This window comes from Lycium barbarum, chromosome 6 (assembly GCF_019175385.1).
Source record: "Lycium barbarum isolate Lr01 chromosome 6, ASM1917538v2, whole genome shotgun sequence".
In the NCBI taxonomy this organism is placed as follows: domain Eukaryota; kingdom Viridiplantae; phylum Streptophyta; class Magnoliopsida; order Solanales; family Solanaceae; genus Lycium; species Lycium barbarum.
In genome coordinates, this window is record NC_083342.1 from 7,194,485 (window position 1) to 7,220,386 (window position 25,902).

At 35.2% G+C, this 25,902-nt stretch overlaps 1 protein-coding gene across 3 annotated transcripts; it reads right to left on the reverse strand.

The window, feature by feature from the left end:
- Nucleotides 1-490: 490 nt before the first annotated feature.
- LOC132600660 (protein IQ-DOMAIN 5) lies at nucleotides 491-12,882 on the reverse strand. 3 transcript variants are annotated; one of them, XM_060313974.1, is made up of 7 exons: nucleotides 12,726-12,882; nucleotides 9,473-9,588; nucleotides 8,705-8,959; nucleotides 7,386-7,613; nucleotides 6,776-6,889; nucleotides 2,163-2,688; nucleotides 491-1,108 (listed from the first exon to the last, which is right to left on the reverse strand). In XM_060313974.1, exons 2-7 carry the CDS (start codon nucleotides 9,554-9,556, stop codon nucleotides 966-968), a joined length of 1,350 nt encoding a protein of 449 aa, XP_060169957.1. In that variant the 5' UTR covers nucleotides 9,557-9,588; nucleotides 12,726-12,882; the 3' UTR covers nucleotides 491-965. The 3 variants fall into 3 exon arrangements, with proteins under 3 accessions (XP_060169957.1, XP_060169958.1, XP_060169959.1); XM_060313975.1 differs by lacking the exon at nucleotides 12,726-12,882 and adding an exon at nucleotides 12,223-12,688; XM_060313976.1 differs by lacking the exon at nucleotides 12,726-12,882 and adding an exon at nucleotides 10,033-12,123.
- Nucleotides 12,883-25,902: the final 13,020 nt, after the last annotated feature.

Sequence of the window (25,902 nt, forward strand, 5' to 3'; positions counted from 1 at the left end):
TGATTCAGTGTAAATGCTAAGAAAGTTGTAAAAAATGTGGTAAACAAAGTTATTGGAAGACTGAAAACAATAAGGAATATTTGTATACAATAACTGGATCGACTTGACCTTGACTGAATTGTAGTGCATTAACAGATGTGCTATATCCTATTTATACCAGAAATCTGTGGTTAACAAGAAATTCACTATCCAGCCGACGAGGAGCAGGTCGAAGAGGACTAATACACATTAGGCTGGCAAGCTTCTAAAGAATGGTGAATTTTACCTTAGGCAAATGCCACATTAAAATGCGAAAGGAAAGTGAATTGTTTTATAAGACATATCACAAGTTCACATTAGACACGCTTTTGGGCTCGACAATGGTAATTCCGAGGGACAAATCCGCTAGGCCTGTTGGGCCAAAGCGGACAGTACGTGCCATAAGCTTGGGTCGTGACACCATGAAACTCAAGCTTTGATGTTAACAATATCAAGGTAGAACATGCTATAGTGAAGGGCACAATCTGATCTACAATCTTAAGATTAATGAATGAATTACTACATCCAGATCGTGTACAATTCAACAAAGGTATTGTACTCACAAGAGATGGCCAAATCAAACTCACTAAATTCCCCCATCTCAGTGCAAGCAAGGTTGCACCGAAAGCAAATTCACCCTTTTTTACAGGAGGGAGGGGTAGAGAAAAAAACAACACATACAACTGACCTCCTTTACTAGAACCTCGACGAATCAGCAACGGCAAGTAAATTCCACTATTACATAAATTACAACAATGATTATGACAAGAATTGAAACCAATGCCAATACATTATTCAGGAGATAGCAAGCAAGCCCGTCTCTTTTAGCTCTGCCACGGACACATCTCTAGAAGAACATTCCATCTCCTTTAAGAAGGTGCCCTGTATTTACAAGCAAGGGCGACACTTTGGATCGGAGATCAGGATCTTCCACGAGTACCTAAAAACTAATCAGCAGCCTGTTTTGAAACAGGTTCTGTAGACTTGGTATCAGTTCCGTTTAATTTGGATTTCTCCTTCAAAGGCTTTTGTGCACTAGGTGTCCTTTTAACAGTTCTACCGGCTTGTCTGGTTGTTTGAGGTGCAAGACCTGGCAAAACAGATGCCATGAAATTAGTACCTGCGGTGCACTAGTGGCTACTAAATGTGCATTGTGACTGCACTAAGATATTTGCCTGAAAACATGTTTAGGACAAATATCTGTTCACGCCCATTCTTAATGTCCTTTCAATTACAGAGAGAGAAGACGGTAAACAATTTTCCCTCAGCATAACGACAGCAACTACGTTCAGTCCCAAAACAAGTTAGGGGTCGGCTATACGAATCCTTACTTCTTCATTTCATCATTCTAAATAAAATAAAAGCGAAAAGTAAGTTAAATATATTATAAATAATTTTCCTTCAGCATAGCACTCTAAAATTGATTACCTGTGTGAGGGCTTGGTAAAGAAATATACAAATGTGCGGTAAACAAGTCACCATGCTATGTTTCCTTATTGATAGTGAGCAATTTGAGATATTTGAAATGAGGAGAACAAGAAACACACAAACGGAATCAAACACACAGATATTGTCTATGGATATTCATAGTGAAACAGTAATTTCAATTACTTCTACCGTCCCAATTTGTGTGACACGCTTTCCTCTTAGTCATTCTCATAAGAGACAATTGAAATGAGGAAAACAAGAAATGCACAAACGGAATCAAACACACAGAAATTGTCTATGGATATTCATAGAGAAGACAGTAATTTCAATTACTTCCACCGTCCCAATTTGTGTGACACTTTTTCCTCTTAGTCATTCCCATAAAGAATGACACCTTTCTATATTTAGAAACGATTTAACTTCAAAATACCCGTTTTACCCTTAATGAGATGATTTATAGCCACTCAAATATCTATGACTTATTTTAGAACACAAGTTTCAAAAGTCTTCCTTCATTTCTTATGCTTATGCTCCGCGCCTAGTAAAACACCATCACATGAATTGGGAGACAGGGGAGTACTGATTTTTTTTTTTGTCTTTATGCCAGGCCAAAAGAAGTAGACGGAACAAAGAGGGTCTATATTGCGTAACATTTCCTGTGTCTTACACAAGGCAATATCATTAAACAAGAGAGAGAGCGAGAGAGTTTGACTTACCACTCCCTGGCAGAGACAATCTCTTTTTTCCTTGTTTATCAGAGGGAGTGGATCTCTCCTTAGGATTGCTGTGTGATCTAGAAGAACCAAGGGCTGGTCTTGAACTAGCCTCCTCAACCAAATCTTCACGATTTGGTTTAGACTTTGATTTGTTAACCAATGCTGCAGGTGTTTCTTGTGTGTTTGCTGACACATTTGGGGAAGTACTGCAGCCATCAGAGGGAGATGCAGCTGCCTTTTCATTTGATTTTGAGTTGCTGCTTGAATGAGATGGACCCGCTCGATCATTTGTAAGATTTGCAGTTGCTAGTTTCTTTCCAGCAACTTTTACCTGGTTCTTTATCCCGTTCACGGGTTCAGCTGATTCATTTTCATTAGGCATGACTCCATCTCTGACATTAACGTCTAGAAAACGATTTTCCCATGGGCGTACTGCCATCCATCTCTCTAACCAGTTCCAACCCCAGTTGCTTTTATCTGGTTCAAATCCAGAAAGTGTAGCCTGTTGCCTAGATCCTGCCTGCCACTGCAGCACCAAATAGAGTTTTAAATAAGAAAAAAGAAAGGGATAATTAAATTTTTGGACCACTCAAAAGAATAAACTGTATAGGTTTTGTATATTAAGTACAAATATACATACACAAGATATACATATAGTTTATATAATCAGTGTGTAGGTTTTGCATATTTTGGTCAGGGCCTGTATTTAATTTGGGCCGATGGGCCAAAATGTAAGAAACGCTATTTTATTCTTCTATAGTTGTTACTGAATTCTAACTAGAGGGAAGTGTGGAAACACTATAAATCCTCCTAAAATGGGAGGGGGGAAAAAAAAAAAAAAAAAAAAAACTAGAGGCATCATGTGTCCTTGTAAATACACATAGCATATAACAAAAATGAAGAGAAGAGACCCAATCAGTAGCATATAGCAATGGAAATGAAGAAGAGAAAAGACCCAATCAGTAGCATATAGCAAAGGAAATGAAGAAGAGCAAAGACCCAACAGTTAATGATATGAGCTACATATAACCTGGTTGCCAAGTTTTTACTCTGTCAGAGCTGCTGATACAAATGCTATGGATAATTTAGATTCCGATACATTTTAGCCCTGACCAAGATGCACCAGCATTGAGGAAAATCTCAGCGCTTAAGCCATCATTGATGCACGTATATGACCTATTAGTTAAAAAACACCCGTTGATCATACTCTTGGATGTACTAGCAGTTATGTGGAAAAACATAACAACTAAGGTAAAATGCTTCACATGGTTGGTGGTCAGAAGGGCCTGTTTGACACAAGAAGTTTTGAAGAAAAAAGGGCAGATCATTGTTTCAAGATGTCAATTATGTGGGGAAACTGAAGAGACCAACAATCATCGTTTTTGCATTGCAGTTTCACATAACAACTATGGTCACTATTCTTTAGTCTTACAAATACAATATGGACCACGCCTGAGCATACTGCAGATTTGTTGAGCTGTTGGATTAGAAGAGGAGGAAGCAAGAGTCAGAAGAAATGGTGGAGAATAATTCCACTCTGCATTTGGTGGACAGTGTGGAAGGAAAGGAATAGCAGAAGCTTTGAAGATAGGTCCAATTCCATCCACTTAGTTAAATGGAATTGTATTGTATCTTTTTACTATTGGTGTAAAGAAAAAGAAATAGAGGAAATAGAACTTGTAGATTTCTTAGGCTCTTTGTAACTATTTTCTTTCTTGTTACTGCTTTTTGTTCTTTTGATGGTATCCACTATCCAGCATATCCTGAATGCCGAGGAATACAACATTACCAGTTTCCATAAAAAAAGAAGAAAGAATATCAAAAACCTATCATTGAACACCTACATAGGAAGAAACCCATACAAACACGTGGGTATTCCTTAATTTAAATTGGTTTTTTTTTTTTGGGGTTTTGGGGTTTTGGGGGGGGGGGGGGGGGGGGGGGAGCACATTAAAAAAGAAAAGTTGGGGGGAGACAGGCATTGTTAGTTCTAAGAAATAGCAATAATGGGGGTTGACACTACTAGAATTGGCTTCTTGCCTACATGACAATGACTCTCCTTCCAAGAGCCAACATGGCATGGCATTCGATGCATCAACAATTTCATTCCTTCCTCTATATTATCAGATTCAGTAACAATGGTTATTCAACTAACATCAGATTCAGGTTGTGCTGGTAGCATTACTGGTTAGTTCCATTGTCACTAGGGTGCAATGTCATTTAGTGGCTGAGACTTTCCAAAAAGTGCCCTGGTTCTGTTTGGATGTCAAGACTCGAAAGTAGCTGGAATGTGCTCTTGTGACAGTTGCTGGAAAAAAGAAAATAATTTTCTTGCATGCATTTGTCTGAAAGGAAAAGGAATGTTTAAATTGAAGAACTTATTTTCCCCGTGACAATCCCACACTTCCCGCAAGGCTTAGTTTGAAGGCAAGTCTTTCTTGAGGTAACTTTTTAACCTCTTTTACCACAACTTTCCTACCTACAAACTACACAAAAATGTAGGAAAGCGAACTTTCCATAAAGCAACCACAAGGTACCTTATAGAAGCTATTCAACTTTCTTAATCTCCAACATATATTTTTTCCAGAAAAGGTTTCAGCACTTTAAGACAGCAAAACTCCACAAGGAAAGTATCAGCACCTGCCGCTTCCGAACTTAAATCAATTTTTAAAACCTAGCTCCGATAGATGATCCCTCTATCCTAGCCATCCAGATATAAAATGAGCCTTCTGCTCTATAGGACTTGAATAATAGCGTGCTCTCTTCAATTCTGCCTTTCTTTTTGGAATTTTTATTCCACCTGCAAATATCCTAGCTTCATAACAAAAATATTTGCCTTGATCATCCTTGTTCCAGCCTTAACAGAAATTAGCTTCCAAGTCATTAATTCTCTCTTAAAAGACCGAGAACTTGAACAAATGAGAGCCGAAAGATCTAACTTACCCTACAAAAACCATTCTCAATCTTTAAGTCTTAAATAACCTGCCTTGGACCTACTCTACCTTAAATGAGAGCTCATACTTAAGCAAAGCCTTTTGTCAAGTCTCTTGCATAATATTACTTTATAACATAGGCACCAGGATAATTCTGGTTGCAGTCTCTATATAGCCAAACTGCAAAGTTTACCCATTCAGTAAATAAACAATATATACGTGTGTGTGTAGGTAAAGAACCGGCTTAATCAAATTATGTTTACTTCTCTTTTTGGCTAAAGTCATAACCGGCCCCTAAATTTGTCCGCATCTTTTATTTTGACACCTTATCTGAGACTTTGTTCCTATTGAACACTTCCACTACTCAATATTGTTCCTATTAGACACTTTTCGTAGACATGGCATAAGCCTTTCTTTTTGTGTAGGAACAAGTTTTGGATAAGGTATCAAAATGAAAGACGCGGACAAGTTTAGTGAGCCGCTTATGACATAAGCCTTTCTTTTGACTTTTTTTCGTAGAGTAAAAGTAATGAGGGGCTCTGGAGGGAAAAGGAGCTCTGAGGCAGGAATTGAGAGGATTGGGTCTAGAACCAATTTCATCCGGAGCTCAATGATAGAATGGAATGCGACCATTATGTAAGAAATCACGGGAACATAACTTTTACCTTATCAAAAAAAATCATAATAAAAGGAACATAGGGCTTTGTCGAAGGTACTTGACCAAAATGTATCATGCAGTTACTGTAAAAACTATCACTGAGTATCCCTATTGGGGCCATAAAGCTAAAGGTTTCCTCTTCATACTCCTGACCCTAAGTATCTTTGGCCGTGGTAAAATTTAAAATTCAAATGTCATAAGAAAGAAATGGTTCCCCTTTTGACTAGATTTCCGATAATATCCAACCATATGCACCGTCCCATTCCTCATAACCTAGTAAGTGTGGGAAACCTGACTCCTACTTGATCAATAGTGTATTGTAATACAATTTTACTGAGAATGATTCATCTATCTTCGGTCGCATACTCCAGGAGTCTTGTCTAGCATGTAAGCTCATATAGCATTTCAACCAACACTCCATCATCCATCACCACTAATGTCAGTGCCTAACCATCCCCCACCTTTCGAACACCCTCATTCACGACATGACATGCAAGATGCACAACACATTACGAACCTTACACACATCTTCCTATTTTTCTGAAAATATTCAAACACCACATGTGCACCAGAACCCCGACTAGAACAACTGCAATGACGCCTCTAAAGTTCTGATTTCGTCTCACCTTAGCAGTTCATTCCATCTTTCTACCTTTAAAAGCACCACGCAACCATCTCCTTCCTACATAGAGGTCTTTCATAGCTTGTTCCTCACTAGAAACTGGACGAGAAAATTTGCATCTTCCCCCTAGCAGGGACTCAACTCGGAAAAGACCTCCTGCTCTTCTAATGTTCAATCAAGAATCAACATTGCAGATTTTTTAATGAATCAGGAACTAATACATATCAAACTACACAGATCATATTTCAAAGTACCGATACAAAGCTAACATCGCCAGCTGCTTCTCTCTTACAGGTTCAATTATATCTATCTAATCTGAAGTTTTTCTTCACAGTTCAAAACACTGATACGGCAACGAAAACAGAACAAACATCGCCGAGAAGGACAATGAAGTGCTTACCTGGTGAGCTAAAGCATAGGCCATTGCTCTTTCACGCTTAGCAGCTGCCTCTTGTCTCTTTAGCAACTTTTCCTGAATTTGCTCAACAGATCCAATACTGTCACACCAGCCCTCCTGTTAGAAAAGTCAGCAGCAAAAGGGTGAGAAGCATGTTTTTTTTTTTTTTTTAATGTGAACAGTTTGGGTCTACCTATATGAGTTCCACCAGGCAATACAAAGTTTACACTTGAAACTTCTTTTCATATTTTGGCAAGAAAGCTCATGTCAGAAAGAGAATTCCCTATGACTACAACTTGAATCACCACATGAACCACGATATAACCTTATTTCTAGGCCACAACATTCAAATGATAAGGTGCCGAACATTCAGGAAGGTTCTACATGACTTGGTGCATATCATATATTGTTGAACATGGAAAATAATTCAGAAACCCTGAAGCAAAATTGACAGCTAATGCCTCTACTAAGAGACGCTTCCATTAGGAAAGAGGCAAGATTAACCACTTAATAATATTATAATCTAGTGATAAATGCCATCGACACAGGTAGTGACCTCTATTGGAAACGTCAAAAGCGTATTTATAGTAATAACAATTTAGAAGTTGCTTACTTCGATCTCTCGTACGCGAGCCTCATCTTCTAGTTGTTGTTGAAGTTTCTGCTGTTCGGTTTGACTTTCCAGTGACATGCGAACACGCCTTGCTCGGACGCGTGCCTGAACTCTCACTAAAGCTTGCATACAACGGAGGGTAATCGCAGCTTGTTTTCTCACTGCATGACCCCTGACAAGGGCTTGTAGTCTCACCAATCCTTTTAGAGCCCGAAGAGCTCGCCTTGCCTGACAAGTGCCAAGATATTATCAACAAATAAGATTTAATGGCTTGCTTTCCCAGTTAACAATTATCTCTTCAATTCTCCTAGTACGTTTCTATTCACCAACTGATAAGAAATTAAAAACACGGTGGTTAACAATACATATTATTCCTCTATTCAGGTGGCAGAAGGTTCGTTTATATCCAAAAGCTTAGTCTATGAGTCAGATACCAAATGGGAAACTCGAGTAATGCAAGTTTCCCCTGACAAAAAGTTGCAACCGTATACCCACTCTCCAACTCATCTGCTGATATTGGAACCAATTTTCCCCATATTTTCCTTCAAAAGTAAATTCTATATGATATTCATTCTTTTAAACATAAACAAGTTTCTAGTCTCCTTTGGGAACATGCCTAGCATAAAAATTGCTTAGAAACTTTTTGTAACACAAAGTATCCCCTGCCTAAAATGGCAAAAGAAAGTAACACGTGTGTAATGTTAAAATGTGAAAGCCAAGTAAGGTCTCACCCAAAAAGAGTATATCGCGATTTGCTGTCTCGAATAAGGCAGACAGCAAATTTGGAGGACAAAAATGGAAATTATTCCTATCCTGTCATTATATACAAGCAAACTAATGAAACTCGGAGTATCAAGCCATGATGGTGAAATTTAGACTTGGGTTTACTGTATTTTGAGTGATTTTCCTTTTAGCAAATTGACTTTTCAGTAGCACTGAGAAATCTCTTTCTTATGTACTCGGGACATGCGTTATAATTCTGGTCCACGAAAACTTACAAGGATAACTTTGACAGAAGACCGTCATTTGTACGCTCTCTACTTCATCAATAATGAATTTTGTTTTGCTTTTCTGTTTTGCTTTTCAACATAACTGTGGCAAAAGGTATCTGATCATCAACCTAAATATCATCTAGAAATGTTCTTGAGAATTCCAGATAGAACTCAAGTTGTTCAATTACGACGTGGTAAGTGCTCGACCCATTGACATAGTCAAAACTTAGTCTTGGAAAGAAGCGTACCAGGAGTAAAAGCACAACTAAACAGGCATGACATAAATTTCAGTTAACTAATTGTATAAGCCGACAGCTAATTCAGTACCAGAAATCCTCTGAAAGCTGTTTGGATGCGTATAGCTGCCAACTCTTCTCTCATATTCTGCTTAACTTGAGGGGCATGGTGCACTTGATGTGAACTTGAAGGGGAACTGGAAGCAACTGGAACTGATGTGCTGCTGATTTCTTCACCTGATCCAGCAATGCCATCATTATAAGTTAGCTCCTTTTGAAGTTGGTTGGAATCGATATCAACAGAGTGTTTTCTCCGGTGCCAAAACTTTCCAGTCCCTCCTGATTTCTGTTACAGTATTAAACAAGTTCAGATTAAGTACACGTCCAATATATATAATTAACTTTGCAGTACCTTGAAATAAACAGGCACGGATGATCCTGAAATAAGTTAAATATGATTTCATAGACCAACACACCTAAAGAATCTCCTTATAATGTTTTCAAAATCAATTAATAGTTCCTCATAATTTAAGCATCTGTAAAACTGAAGTTTCGTGTTAGATATATTGCCTGCTATATGCCAATTGGCGAAGATATGAGAAAACCAATTGAGAACATATTCAACATCACTGCATTTCAGGCTCCAGAGGATTGAAGTGAAAAGACGAAAGTTAATTTTTTTCGAGACAGTGATATTACTCGAGAATATACCTCTCTTTAAGATGTAGAGATGACACAAAAGACTATACAAGTAGTTTTTTAAAGATGTAGAAGCACTGTTTAGGATAACCAACGAAAGCCAACAGATTGAGCTATCAATGCAGGAAAGAGATAACATAAGAAAGAAAATGTTACCCACATTTTCATCTTTTTCTGAAGAATGAGACTTTTCTGGTTTCTTTAAACCAACCAGTGCTCTAATCCATTTGCTTGAGACACCCATGCTATACTAGCTTTGGTTTTACCAACTTGCACCTGAAACAGGAAAAGTTCACGAATTTTGTTATTTCGTGAACTAATAAAATCTTAACCACCAATCCAAAAGAAAAGCACGTGATAAGCAACAGGTATCAATTTCTTTTATGATAGGTGCTGTGTAACAGTGTAACGCAATAGATTGGTTAAGTAACTTAAATAGCGGGATGAAGTTATTTGATTCTCAATTCAGAAGCAAACCTGGAATGCTTGAAACTAGAAATCTAGGATGAACTTGGAAAATAATCTAGCTTATCCAAGACGTGAAAACAGTAATGTTATGAAGACAATGCACAAGACCAACAGCCACAATGACAGTATCAGTAAAGTAACTTCCAAAGATGGTTATCAAAAAAAGTAGAGAACAGATCAATAAAATGGTTCTATCTATTAACCAACTTACGATCAGAAAAATTGTGAACATGCTTTGAAGTGACCACTCACCAATATCGTGACCAAAGGTTTCAAAATACCATCTTTTCAATTAGTACTGGAACACATACATTATATCATTACAACTAAAACAAATCAAATCAAATCAAAGCCACTCATTTCTGTTATATTACACCCATTCTCCAGCACAACACAAATCAAATCAAAGTCACTCATTTCCTTCACATATTATACCAACTTCCCAGCAGGCCAGCACATATCAGGTGAGTAATGTACACTAAATCTCATAACTTCAGCAATCCCTTAAGGAATGTTTCAAAAGATATCCACAGTGCCACACAGTTCTCAACAAGTGTTATCTATAAATTAACTATCTAGCCCAAAGTTCAAAACTTTACTACTATCGAAGCTGAAATCCCCAACACATTACATGTAACTTTCATTTCCCAAATTTAGGGCCATCATAAACCGAAAATAAGAAGACCCACTTCAATTTACGATACTTTTTACCAAAATATTGATTAATTGCAAGCTAAAAGTAAAACCAGCATTAGAAACAACTCAACCCCAACAACAATGCAGATCTTTAGATCACCAATTAGCAAACATCATTGAATTTAATGAACTCTAATTAAACTAAAAAGATAACCGAGTTTTCTCAACAAGGCTATCTATAAGTTAACAATCTAAGCCCAAAGTTCCAAACTTTGCTACTATCCAAGCTGAACTCCACAATACATTACATGTAACTTCCATTTCCCAAATTTAGGGCCATCATAAACCAAAATTAAGAAGAACCCACTTCAATTTACAGAACTCTTTACCACAATATCGACTATTCGCAAGCTAAAAGTAAAGCCAGCACTAGAAACAACTAAACCCCAACAAAAATGCAGATCTTTAGATCACCAATTGGCGAACATTTTTGAATTTACTGAACTCCAATTAAACTAAAAAGGACAACCGAGTTTTCTCAACAAGGGCTGTCTATAAGTTAGCTATCCAGCCCAAAGTTCCAAACTTTAGTATCCAAGCTGAACTCCACAATACATTACATCTAACTTCCATTTCCCAATTTTTTTTTTTAAGATTAAAATATTAGGACAATCATAAGCTGAAATTAAAAAGAACCCACTTCAATTTACCAACGTTTTACCACAATATCAACTATTCGCAAGCTAAAAGTATAGCCAGCACTAGAAACAACTAAACCCCAACAATAATGCAGGTCTTTAGATCACCAACGAGCCGAACACTGTTGAATTTACATAACTCCAATTAAACCAAAAAAGATAACCCAAAAAACGGCTTTCCATGGAAAATTGTTCACCGGGATAGCACGCCAGTCTCCTAGCACGACAAAGCACTCTCCGAGGACATGGAATGTCTAATTTTTTTGTCTAACTTCAGCAGTCCTTAAGGAATGTTTCAACAGACCGTATACTTCTCAACAAGGGCTATCCCTAAATTTAATATCTAGCCAAAATTTCCAAACTTTACTACTATCCAAGCGGAACTCCACAAAATACATTACATGTAACTTTCATTTCCCAAATTTAGGGCCACCATAAACCGAAAATAGAAGAACCCACTTTAATTCACAAAACTCTTTACCAAAACTTTGACTATTTGCAAACTAGAAGTAATACCAGAATTAGAAACAACTAAACCCCAACAACTATGCAGATCTTCAGATCACCAATGGGCCAACATTATTGAATTTACTGAACTCCAATTAAACTAAAAAAGATAACCGAGTTTTCTCAACAAGGGCTATCTATAAGTTAACTATCCAGCCCAAAGTTCCAAACTTTACTACTATCCAAGAAAAACTCCACAATATATTACATGTAACTTCCATTTCCCAAATTTAGTGCCATTTATAAACCAAAATTAAGAAGAACCCACTTCAATTAACAAAACTTTTTGCCAAAATATTGATTAACTGAGACCTAAAAGTAAAGCCAGCAGAAGAAATAACTAAACCGAACAACAATGCAGATCTTTAGATCACCAATTAGCCCAGACTCTTTACCATTATTGAATGTACTAAACTCCAATTAAACTTAAAATATAACCAAATTGTCTAAATTGCACATAGACTCTAAATCAAATGTCAATAATGGTTTGCGCACAGAAGCTGGGTTTACACTGTGCGCACCCGAAGGGTAGGGGCTGCAGGTTCCCATGACATAAAAAAAAATAAACTCAAAATTGAAGTCAACCCATTTCGCATCTTACTCAAACTAGCTTCAATAACGAACAATCTTGAAAACCCAAATGACAATTTCGCCAAGTTTTTCCCCAAAACTTTTGTGATAAGAAGTAGTACTATTCTAAGGAGTAAATGCCAGCTAACAAAGATAACCGAGTTTTCACAACAAGGGTTATCTATAAGTCAACTATCTATCCCAAAGTTCCAAACTTTACTACTATCCAAGCTGAATTCCTCAACACATCACATGTAACTTTCATTTCCCAAATTCAGGGCCATCATAAACAAAAATAAGAAGAACCCACTTCAATTTCCAACACTCTTTACCAAAATATTGAATTTGCAAACTAAAAGAAAAACCCCAACAACAATGCAGATCTTTAGATCACCAATTAACAAACATTGTTCAATTCACTAAACTCCAATTAAATTAATAAAGATAACCCATTTCTGTAAATTGCACTTAGACTCTGAACCAACTCCCAAAAAAAAAAAAAAAAAAAAAACCAAGAAAGCAAAAAACACTTACTTTTTTTTCTCTTGGGGTTGGTAGAAATAGATGGATCTACCAAACAGTCAACTGTAACTCAAAATTGAAGTCAACCCAATTCACATCATACTCAATCTTGGAAACCCAAATGGAAATTTCAGCAAAAAAAATAAAAAAATCCCAAAACTTTTGTGATAATTCCAAGTAAGTAGTACAAAATGGTAAGTAGCAGCAAGTGTAGTGCCAGCTAAGAATTAAAAACGGTGTCGTTTAATGTGGTGGGGTAAGGGGTAAAGGGCGGTAACGTAACGTCGTTTTCAAAATGCATGAGAAACCAAAAGAGTCAATCACGGGATTTTCTTGGTCCCCTACTACACTGCTCCTTCACTTCAACTCGGAATAAGAGATAATTAATTTCGGGATTAGATTTGAAGTGAGTTTATTTTACGTTTGGCTGGAATAAACTTGTGCTCTAAGTTATTTACCAGGAAAAAATTGAGGTATAACTGATTTCAAGATTAGTTATTTCGGGATTATACATGTTATTTTTATCCCTATGGAAGGGTGGTTAGAGTTATGCGGGTGTTTGTAATACATTAATTAGTTATAAGAGAATTTATGTATTATTTTAGTTATGCACGGTTTATTTTATTAAAAGGGTCAAAAATGACTCTCTACTTTGGGAAAAGGGTTAAAAATATCCTCAGAACTAATTTTAGGTCAAAAAATACCCCTTCCGTCATTAAAGTTTTCAAATATACTCATGTCTTAAGGGAAATTCGCAACATAATCCGATTTCATTTTTAAACTCACTCCATTTAAAACCCACTCCATTGGTCGCATATGCGTTTTTTATTTAGTTGAGTCGGTTTTAAATGGAGCGGATTTAAAAAATGAAATCGGATTATGTTGCGGATTTCCGTTAAGATAGAAGTACATTTGAAAAATTTAATGACGGGAGGATATTTTTGACCCAAAATTAGTTCGGATGATATTTTTAGCCCTTTTCCCAAAGTAGAGGGGCATTTTTGACCCTTTTCCCTTTATTTTATGCAGGTTTAGTTATTTATGTATTAGTTATTCCACCTTTTATCGTGCTTAAAAATATACATAGATTTTCCGTCATAACTTACACATGTATTTGTAATGTGGGTTTCGAAATTGCAAACCAAACACTACCAACTACCATATATGGTACTGCTACTTATGCAGGATTTTAATATATGAATAGTTTACTCACAACCAGCTACCAAACGACCCTAAGGGCTTGTTTGGTATGAAGGATAACAGATAATTAATCCCGGGATTAAATTTGACATGAGTTTAATCTCATGTTTGGTTGGCATAAAATCGCAGTATAAGTAATTTTAGGATTAGTTATCTCAAAATTATAGTGTTATTTTTATTCCTGTAGGAGAATGAGATAACAATATCGGAATAATTAATCCTGAAATAAATTGTTGCTAACCAAACGAGCCCTAAGTGGCAAACTACCAAAAGAGAAATTGGAAATTTTGGAACTTTTTGGAAATTGGAGAATGAGATAACAAATCGCAGTTTATTTTTTCATTTTCATTTGAAGAAATGGAATGTTGCTTAAAGAATGCGACTAGTAGTGCAGTTAGTGTGAGTGATCCAGTCAGCGAACACTACGTACTTCAAAAATGGGGCCCCTATGCTGCCCCCGCCCCCTCCCCCTTCACTTTTTTCATCGAATACACATTCAACAACCTCCAATTTAATCCCAGCTCCATCAAATACTCATTCCATGACAAGTTATGGATTAATACTAGCAAGGCCTCTCTATACGTAGATGAATCTCTTGTGAAGTGGGATATATCCAAAGTAAGTGCTAATGATATTTTGTGGAAACATGTTTGATGTTTATGTACTTGCTCTTTCAAGTTTGCACTCATGAACACTTAAAGTTCTTTAGTGCTCCTTCGGGATGAATATTAAAGGCACATGAAGATATTGGTTCTTACTATCGATCGGATGCAGAGAACCGCAACGCTTTACTTTACGAATATTAAAAGGCGAAGATCTCTTTTCGACTAACAAGTTACGTACCTAGGTCCTAAATTATAGATATGAAAGAAAAAAGAAAGATAGATATTCCCATTGTATGAATAGGACAGTTGCACTAAGGAATTGATATTGGTTTCAGAGGTTGATAGTTATTTTAATTTTAGTGATACTTAATACTCAATCGTTACCATGGTGATCTTACTTATACTCGACTTTTTATTCTGCTCCCTCCATTCATCTTATAAGTTGAGATTCAAATCCTACGTGATGGTATACGTCCTGTTATACCCCATTTAAAACGGGTTAAAGTAGAGTACAACATATTAGAGATTCCTATTTTTTATTTTAAGGAGTCGCCACCTAATTAATTTTAAGGTGAATTAGGGCACCTAATTATTAACTAAGGTAAAGCTAACTAAACCCCGTTAATGGTCTGCTTAACTTTAATTCTAGGTAAGGATTCTAATTATCCTAAAGGGAATGGGTTAGGCATCCTCTAGGATCCGTAACTACGGTTATCCGACCAAACTTAGGTTAATTAATTAAGGTTAAGGTTAAATAAAGTGCTTAAATTTTAAGAAAATGGCTTCTAATATTACTAAGGTTTTAAAGGAAAATATAATAACACTATTTAAAATAAGATTTAAAAAAATATGTGCTAAGGCTTTAAATAAAAATGCTATTAAAAAAACAAGACTTGTAGGATAATTTGTACAAAAAGAGACTTCAAATGCTATTTAAAATAAACTATAAATATTGCTAAGCTTTAAATAATAATGTTATTTTAAAAATGAGACTTGCCAAATATAATGATTTGCATATAAATAGAAGCTTTTAAGAAAAGACCTAGCCAATTTAAACTTGGGGATTACATTATATGAGTATAGTGATGTAGAAAATCTAGACTTATTTTATAAATAGAATGCAAAAGGTTTAAAATAATGTAAATGAGGCTTTAAATTTCAATTGATTAGATATGCTTGCTTAATCTAAACTTATTTTATAAATAGAATGCAAAGGGTGATGAGTTTTCTTTCTCTTTTACTAACTTTATTTAACTAAGCTCGGCTAAAAATATGTATAATTGGATGAATTTTGAAAACGATGTTTATAAAATATACTTAAGTTACTATTTACATATTAGTGACGTTTTGAAATTTTAAGATAGTAAGTATAAAATATGATTCCCTTAACTCAAAATATATGGTCATGCTATTTTGTAAAACCAATTATTCTAAGAAGACAAATATTATAGGTATTATAGATAATTTAACGTAAAATAAAAGAGAATGAAATTCATGGAATTAATTGTTAGTCTTCCTTAAACTAACTACCCATTTCTAAACTAAACCTACTAATTCATTAGGATTTATCTAAACTAAGAAAACAAAACAAACAAAGAGTTAGTTGGATAATACAAATTAATATACACAAAATAAATAGAGGAATAGATAATTTAAATGGGCTCAACCCATTTTTTAAAAGAGCTGCTGCAATCGGCATGGGCTCAACCCCATTTTAAAGCGGCTATGGTCTGTTTTGCTACTGTTGGGCCTCGGCCCAGCAGAATTTTTATAAACTGCTGCGGATGGGCTGGACACGGAGGAGATTTCGTTGGGCTTTTAGCCCAACACCGAATGTGGAAGAAGAACGAGTCCCTCGGACTCGTATGCGGTGGTCATGCAAAAATGAAAGGAAAAAGGATTAGAATATAATCAAATGAATAAGGTTAAACATGTAAAATATAAATTCAGAACAGTTCAGTAGGTTGTGTATATACTATGTACAATAAATAAACATATACCCTTTAAACTTAGACAGAAATGGAATAACTGCACTTAGAGGCACAAGAACTCTAACGCATAACGACTTATACTAATCACATTTGCACAGAATCACAATGAGAGGAAACATGCATGCTCAGAGATCTATAGACTTCCTATTGAGCTTATCAGATCCTGCACATACGCAGAGGACCTCAAATAAACATTTCTTGACAATCTTATTGCACAATGAAGGCTTAGTTAAATACATTTGCAATATGTAAATTCAACAGACTCCAGGTAGCAAATTGACAACATGGTAGCATTAAAACAAACTAGCACAACAGGTATCTATTGTGATGGTAGAGACACACAAGTTTGATATTCACCATATTAGACATGTATAGAATTCTATTGGATAGGCATAAAGAAACCATAGCTAAAACCATTAAGTTCAACAGATCTGGCACAACATCACACAGCAACATAGGTAGGCATGGATCAAATTCGAAAACGCAAAGAAAAGAGGAAAGAAAATTCAGGAGCCTCTCGCATGTTTCAAACCAAAATAGATGTACCAAAGCAAACACAATGAACAATTATGAGTATGATCAGAAGGAATTCCCAGATATTTTGACATGGTTCAAGTAGATAATCAGCGAACCAAACACACTCCATTAACATGCAAACTTAATTTTGAATCAGAGGTGATCATACAAGGTAACCCGACATATGGAGAACTAAAACAGGTACACTAAACTAAGTGACATTGATAACACCTGGTATGCCTCTGGAGAGACTTAGTAGCAGCACATTAAGACCGATATTATTTCCAATCTACACCTACTTCACAACTTGCAGAATAGACATGACTAGATGAGCAGATGCAAAACTAAGAAAATAAATACATACTCCTAAATGGACAGTTTCAGACATATGTAAGTGAATTATCAAGAGGCAAAGACATTTCTTATTCCTAAGTGAGACATGTTCAAGCCATTACCAAATTCTTCATTCCTTTAGGGACTTCCAACAAAATATTCAACCTCATAGCCACATTACTTATCAGAGGGAAAGACGAAGGCTGAAATCAGATATGCACTCATTCAACCAAATAATTAATGCTCAAGTTAAGTTGACTTAGCTAGCCTATGTTTATAACCTTAAACTGACTTCATTTCCATATTTTTTCTCATGGACAGAACTGGAACTAAAAGGGAAAGGAAGTCCAACTGGACATCAGGGAACAAAAAGAAAATACACGCAAGAAACATACATTTCCAAGTAACTTCTAATATCAAACAAGACCCATGGACTTACTAATGACAGGTTAGATCATACTAACTTCATTTTAAACAAGTCGCAGGATCTAGAACCAAGCATATAGAACAGTAATGGCTTAAATCACTATGTTAACAGGAAAACTAGGCATGTGACAGTCTGATTAGGCAGGCTGTGGGCTAATTTAGAATGCAACTAAATAAATTTAATCTTTTATAGCATAATGAAGTAATTGTAGACCCAAACTACACACGGCTGAATCAGAACATAACCTAGATAAATTCGTTCAGGCTAACTAATCCTAGAAAAGAAAGCTAATGCACACAAACACGATTAACAGGTTACCTAAATCAATGCTAACACATGATTAATCCAAGGACATACAGTCAAACAAAGATAAACTTAAAGCACCCGGTTAATCTAAACTTGCATATAAAGCTGCAATAGTCACAAAACTGAACTAAACATGCTTAATACAACTAAAATAACTACGAACAAAAACTGAAATACAACTAAGCAAAACAGATCACATAACAGTTTCAAACATTACAACAAATACTAAAAATAATTTAAGGGAAGGAAATTTACCTTCTTCGGGTGCAGCGAAGTGGGTACGGGGTTTTCAACGTCCACTCGAACACTACCAAACTCCGATTTCGTATAGATTCGAACCAATACCCAGGATAAAAAAAACCAGACAGAAATGATTCAGTATATGTTTTATCGATAACCAGCAATATATGACTACTGCAAACTGATATATATATATTTTTAGGGGGGATTTTTGCGGCTTGAGAACTTGTTTTCAGGGAAGGGTTTTTAGGCGGCTCCAAAAACTTCTCCCTAAACGAACCCAGAAAAATGATTATTTATAGGGGGAAAATCTAGGGTTTGCTAGGGTTCTAAACGAAAATTGGGCGGGATTTAAGTTGACCGTTTTCAAATCAAACTTTGGGTTCTGTCGACGAGCAGAACACCCAGAAGAAGAAGACATCCCTCATTAAAATTTCCTATCCGAGAAAATGAAATTGTACTGGTAAAGACGAGATTTTTACATCACTAACGGACGAAGTTCATTAAAAACTGTCCTCAGAGGGCAGAAAAAAAGAACAAACGTCCAAATTTCAAATGTTGACCTTCTGAAAAAATAAAAGCCGGTCCATTAATTTCTTTCCCAAATTTGCCATGCAAGGCCTGTTAGGAATGAAAGGACCCTGATGATTTTGCTGTTCGGGTCGTTGGTGAGAGAGAGGTTAAGAAAGAGGAAGAGAAAGGAAGGAGAGAGGAGGGTGCGGGGGGGGGGGGGGGGGGGGGGGGGTTGCGGCGCTAAGGAAAGAGATGAAAACGTAATGGTTTTCATTTTGAACAAAGCGGGTCGGGTCGGGTATTGGATGTAGTGGGCTGAAAAATGTGGGCTGGGGTAGATTAAATGAGTGTGGGCTGAGTGAATAAATTAAGATGTGGGCTGGTCGGATGAATTAAAAAATATGGACTTTTCAAAATTTGAATAAAAGACCTTCAATTAGTAACGTGTGCTATGTTGACACCCAATTTTGTCCCACCTTTCCTCCAAAATACCTATTTTTCGCTTCTAATATTTTGGCAACTTTAAAAAAATAATTATTTGCATTTTTTACTATAATTATTAGTTTTTATTAATACCGGCATTTCATTATCCTGTCATTATCTTTTACTACCATTATTATTATTACTATTATTATTATTATCATTATTATTATTATTTGTTACTATTTTTTATTATTACTAGTATTATCATGATTATCATTTCAGCATTTTTTACCGTCTTACGCACACGCATCGCATTTATCTTCGCATAATTAAATAACAGCATTTACTTACTGTTGAATTTCAAATATTATTGCACTGCTATTATGACGGCATATAATTTATTACCCGAGTATTAATAATTGCACATTTTATATTAAGTAATTGAAATTGGTCTTTTATTTAAAATTAGAAGCCAAACTGTTCCTTGCATTCAGTCCGTATTTTTGATTTATCGGACCCCAAATCAAAGTCCAATCAACTCATAAATATTTTTGGACCAGCCCATATTTTTTTACCCCAATTTTTAGGACCAGTCCATGCTTTAATTCACTAGCCCATTCTTTTAATACCCGGTCCAAAAGAAATTGACCCAGTCCACAAGGGACCGGGTCCGGCCCATTCCGTTTCAAGATAAGGGAAACCCTTTAGGGTTTCCCCTTCATTTTCTCCTCTTCTCTTTTCCGCCTCTCTTTCTCTTCCTCTCTTCTGCTTCTCCTCTCCCTCATCTCCCCCCACGTGACCTCTGCCACCCCCACTCCGCCTTGTCCCCCCCCCCACGCTTCTGCCACCCCCATTTCACCCTGTTCCCCACGCTCATCTCTCTCTTCTAGTAAAACGAGAACCTCAATCCACCATATAAAGGATCGGATCTTGAATCAGAAAGGGGGAGTTCTTTTTGGTCGCAAAAAAAATCCTTTGAAAGATTTAAACTTTGGGAGCTGCCACTGAAGCTCTAAAGATATAGAGTTCTCTTAACCAACCCAGATTTCCTAAAAAAAAGAAGAATCTTATCAGTTGTTAACATTTTCTGGATATTTGTTTGGAAAAAAAATACAAAAAATCACTTGTGCGTTTACTTTTAGCCTTATCACCATTTTTGATTCTGGGTGAATTCGAATTCGGGTTTTGATAGTGTTCGAGCATGAATCGAAGGCCCGTACCCACTTCGTTGCACCCGAAGAAGGTCAGTAAATCTTCTCTTTTTAGTTACTTTGAATTTATAATGATTTCTCTGCTTATGTGTGTTCTAGGACGTTATTATGGTAGTTAATTGCTTGTTTACCCTTTTACTTATGGGTTCGATAATCATTGCTGCCTGACCTGCTCATTAGTTATTAGTCTGGAGATGTTTGCTCATATTTGAATCCTGGTTTGGTCATGTTTAAGAGTATTAGCTTCCTGTGTAGCCCTTCTAAGTTAATTTTAGTTTGTTATTGAGGGTTGAATCTCAATCATGTAGAACTAGGCCCTACCTTGCTATTAATACAGCTTAAAGCTATTTTAAATTGTTGTTTGTCCATATTTTACATTTGCCTTATGTCGTAGAGAGTTTGCATAAGTCCAAGCTACATGCATAAGATCAGTATAATTTGTCTTCTCTCACTAGTATGCTTTGTGATATTACTTCAGTTAAGTGGTTTGAGACTAGTATAAACCTTGTTAGTTGGCTAAGGATTTAATATGACATGACTTGAGGTGATTACGGGAAATCCTTGTATGGCTTCAGATTTTGCATTAAATTCTGCTAAATATAGATTGAGTAAGCATGTTTTAGCGCCTCTGGGAATCTGCACGTACCATATGTTGGTGAAAAGATGAAATTTATGGCTAGTAAAAGTACTCTGTTCTGAAACCACCTTGTGTTCCCATGCTCATAGGAATTAGGTAAGTTACAAAACCAATGTGTCATTTCTTTATATGATGGCTACCTAAGTGCAGTTTAGTAAGAAGTCAACATGTGCTGAAATCCTTGTGTGTTTGTATGTTGAAGTTGTGAGGCCAATCCAGTGTTAGTTATCAAACCATCATGCCTTAAATATGCTATGATTTAAATCAAACTTAGTTTTCAGGGAGACTGAGCATTGCGACAATGTTAAATAGTTTACCTTGAAACCTAGCATGTTGTCTGCTGTGACTTGTGTTCTCCTAGGAATGATGTTCCTTGAGTGAGTTTTTCCCATTATTCCATAATGCTTGGTTAGATTTCCCTTCCTTTCTACCGTTGGTTTCAGTTCTGTGCTACAGGAAAGTGTGGCAATTATGTCAGTCTGGTTCAGTCTTCGATGTCATATATTACGGTCTTGTTTGAGATATTTAGTCTTCCCTGCTTTGGTTCATGAAAACAAAGTCTCTACACACTTTGTTTGTTTGTCTAACGAATAGAAAATAAAGCTGTGTTGATGTATCAGCATGAAACAAGTTTTCTTTTGAATTTTCTATAATGAGCCTGTGTGATCTTGTGATCTTGCCTAATAATCCTAAATGACTGAACAAATGTGCAATATGACTGCCCACCTGTGAACAAGTGTGCAATGTGATCTTGTGAACTTGCCTAGTAATAGGCTTAAGAGTTTTTTTAAGGTGATTTAAATGGATTTAAGACCATCTTGGAAAGTTAAGGGTTGACATGTCTATTGTATCACCTGCCCACTGTTGTATTATCACCTGTGGGACTATATGATTCATGAGTTTGTTCACAATTTGTAAACCTTTGTTGCTGCCATGATAAGCCCATTATTATGGTTGGTTGTTGTGTTTGCTGAACTTTAAAAGGATGCGCAAATCTCATAGAGATAGGATTTGAATCTTAAACTCATTGAAAAGGAATTATCTGGTCACCAGGATCATTCAGAATTTTGTCTTTCGAAAGCATAACTGATTTCCTGTCCTTTGCCCTTTTCTTTGATTTATAGCATGTGCAAGTTTTGAATTCATCTATGCATTCTTGAAATCTTTTTGAAACCAGCTAAGACATGATGTTATTCTGTGATCACGTTAGAATAATTGATTTTGTATGCTTCCTGCCAACCTGTGATACGTTCGTTTCATCTAAGTAAGAGGTCCTAAACTAAGTGTTTGATTCGCTGAACGTTGCAAGTATACTGTGTATACATGTGTATACATGAAATATACTTCAAATATACATAGAATATACACGATCTGCTGATTTGTTTGAGTTTATATTCTACATGTTTGATCTTATTCATCTGATTATACCCTAATCCTTTTTTTTCTTTTATTTCATGCATGATCATCGTATACGAGTCCGAGAGACTCGTTTCTTCTCCCATATTCGGAGTTGGGCTAAAAGCCCGACGAAACCTTCCGAGTCATTCTCGTTCAGCCCAATCCGCCACAAAGAAAGCAGAAAGACACAAATTTTCTGGGCCATAGCCCAGTAAGCAGGGATAGTGACAGCAGCTGCAGTAACCTAAAATGACTGGGCCAAAGCCCAATTGTGGCCTGGTCGTAGCAGCCTCAAAAAATGGGTTGAGCCCATTAAATTATATCTATTCCTTTATTTTATTTATTTTGTGCATCTAATTTGTATTATGTAACTAACCCTTTACTTTGTTTTTTTATTAACTTAGACGAATTTTAATGAATTAGTAGTTTTAGTTTTAGTAATGGGTAGTCAATCTAAGGAAAACTAATAATTAGTTCCGTAAGTTTCATTTTCTTCTTATATATTGAGGTTATTTGTAGTATTTATAATATTTACTTTTAGGATAATTGATTTTCTATAGCATGAAATTCATATTTTCGAGTCAAAAGAATCATATTTTATTATCTTGGGAATTTTAAAACGTCACTAACTCACAAATAGGAACCACAGAATATTCAGTAGACATCCTTTAAGGTTTATCCAAATCATGCATATTTTTAGTCAAATGTAGTTAATAAACATAATCTTGTTTATACTCTTAAATTGCAAAAAAATCAATTAATACCTCATCATGTGAGTTGTTTCAAATATTTATTAAAGCATTGCACAAACTCGCGTTTTTCTTCTACTTATATATTTTATGCGAATCTTACTTTAAATAGCATTATTATTTAAAGTCTTTGCAATATTTATAAGTTTATTTTAAGATGGCATTTGAAGTTTCCTTTTATGTAAATTATTATATTTTCTACAAATTTCATTCTAAACAGCATTTTTATTTAAAGTCTTAGCAACTTTTGTAAGTTTTATTTTAAATGGCATTTAAGATTTTCTTTTATGCAAATTATTATATTTTATCTAAATCTCATCTTAAAGCAACATTCTTATATTTTTCCTTAAAAAAGCGACATTTCTTTACCCTCTTTTTTCTTAAAATTTTAAGCATTTTATTTAGCATTAATTAATTAACCTAAGTTTGGCCGGACAACCGTAGTTAACGGATTCTAAAGGATGCCTAACCCCTTCCCTTTAGGATAATATAGAACCCTTACCTAGAATCACATTGGTTAAGCAGACTATTAACAGAGGTTTAATTTTAACTTTACCTTAGTTAACGTTAGGTGTCCTAATTCACCGTTAAATTAATTAGGTGGCGACTCCTTAAAACAAAGCATATAGGAATCTCCAATATGTTGTACTCCGCCTCAACCCGGTTAAAATGGGGTATAACATGCTAAAACATTACTTAATATAAAAATACGTAATTATTAGTGCTCATATAAAAATAAAACTACACGACGTTGTAATATCCCGGCGATAATATTTTAAAAGTCAACAGTAAATAAACGTTGTTATTTAATTGTGCGAAGATAATGCTATGCGTGTGCATAGGCTGGTGAAATTGCTAAAAATGGTAAAAATACGAATTATAATAATACTGGTAATAATTATAAATAACAATAATAAAAATAATAGTAATAGTAATAATAATAATAATAATAATAATAATAATAATAATAATAATAATAATAATAATAATGATAAGGATAAGTAACGAAATAATAACAGCTAGTGATTGCAATAGAATAATGAAATGCCGGTGTTAATAAAAGCTAATAATTATAATAAAATTAATTCTTAAGTTTGCCAAAAATATTAGAAGTGTAAATAGCTATTTGGAGGAAAGGTGGGACAAAATTGGGTGTCAACACGTCCATTCATCTTATTAGCTATTATAACACTCTTTTTTGTCGGCTTGTCTTCAATAAAAAGGGAGAATAATAAATCTCAAATGTTTTTCGAGGTATTGTACAAATTTTGATAAGACACAAACTTGAAATTGAAGAAATGTCAAGTATTCCCACAATTAAAATTTTCGAAGTAGTGAATGGCAAAGTGGTGTTTTAAAGTGTTTGAATCAAATTCTATAATACTATTATTACAACCCTCAAACTTTGCAAGTGCACTGGAATATGGTTCTCCCTATCAAGTGATGCGATTACAATCCTTAAAGATGAAATCTTAGCAGAACACAAGATTTAACGTCGTTCGGATCAAAATGATCCTATGTTCACCAGATAACAATTGTCTTTATATTATTAATAAATGAAGGGGAGATTCTCAATTACACCTAAGAAAATTGTTCTCTCAACTCTCTACTCACTACAATGTATTGTATGATTTTTGGAATGATGAACAAAGAAGAATTGTCTCTTCTTTTATACGCAAACAATGACTTGGGCTCCAAGTGTGCTATATGGGCATTTCAATTATCCTCCATATCTTAGCATCTTTTGGCTCCAAATAATTGAGCATTATTTGGCTCCAAATAATAGAAAGTCATCCAACTCAAATTGACACATGAGTTTTCTATCACATAACAAAAATTAACTCTTTCATGGAATACATACGTTGCCTAGTTCCCTATTTGGTGGTGATTTCATACTTTTTCCTTTGTGGTTGCCTGCTTATATAGTTACTATACTAGTCATGGAAGGCCCGTGCTAAGCCCGGGCCCAAACTCAAAATATAAAAATATAATTTTTCATTATATAAGTATAACCTGCTATTTTTTTGTCCCAATTTATGTGATACACATTCCTTTTTAGTCTGTACCAAAAAGAATAATACATTTCTATATTTAGAAATAATCTAACTTAATACTTCCCCCTTTACTCTTAATGAAATGATCTACAACCACACAAATATCTATGACTTGTTTTAGGCCACAAGTTTCAAAAGTTCTTTTTTTTCCCCTTAAACTCCGCGCCTAATCAAACTATATCACATAAATTGGGACAGAGGGAATATATTTTTCTACCGGATAACTAATTTAATGTATTTGCAGGTTAATGATATCTTATTACTAAGTTTTATAATTATTAAAGTTTCTTCATGACACAATTAGATGATAAAGTAGGATAATTACAACTTGCAAAAATCATAAATCAAAAAATATTTTCATATTTTTGTGAATTTGTGAGCGTATGATTTTATTTATATATAAAAATAAATCCGTTTTGCTACTTATTAAATTATGCACTCATTATTTTGTGTTAAGGGTTTATGCTGGTTAAATGTGATTTTTAACCTTAGTTTTAGACTAAATAATTTGTAAAATTATACCTGAAAATCATTTTAGTACAAATTTTTTTAAACACTAAAGTATAAATATAATGTACCAGAAATG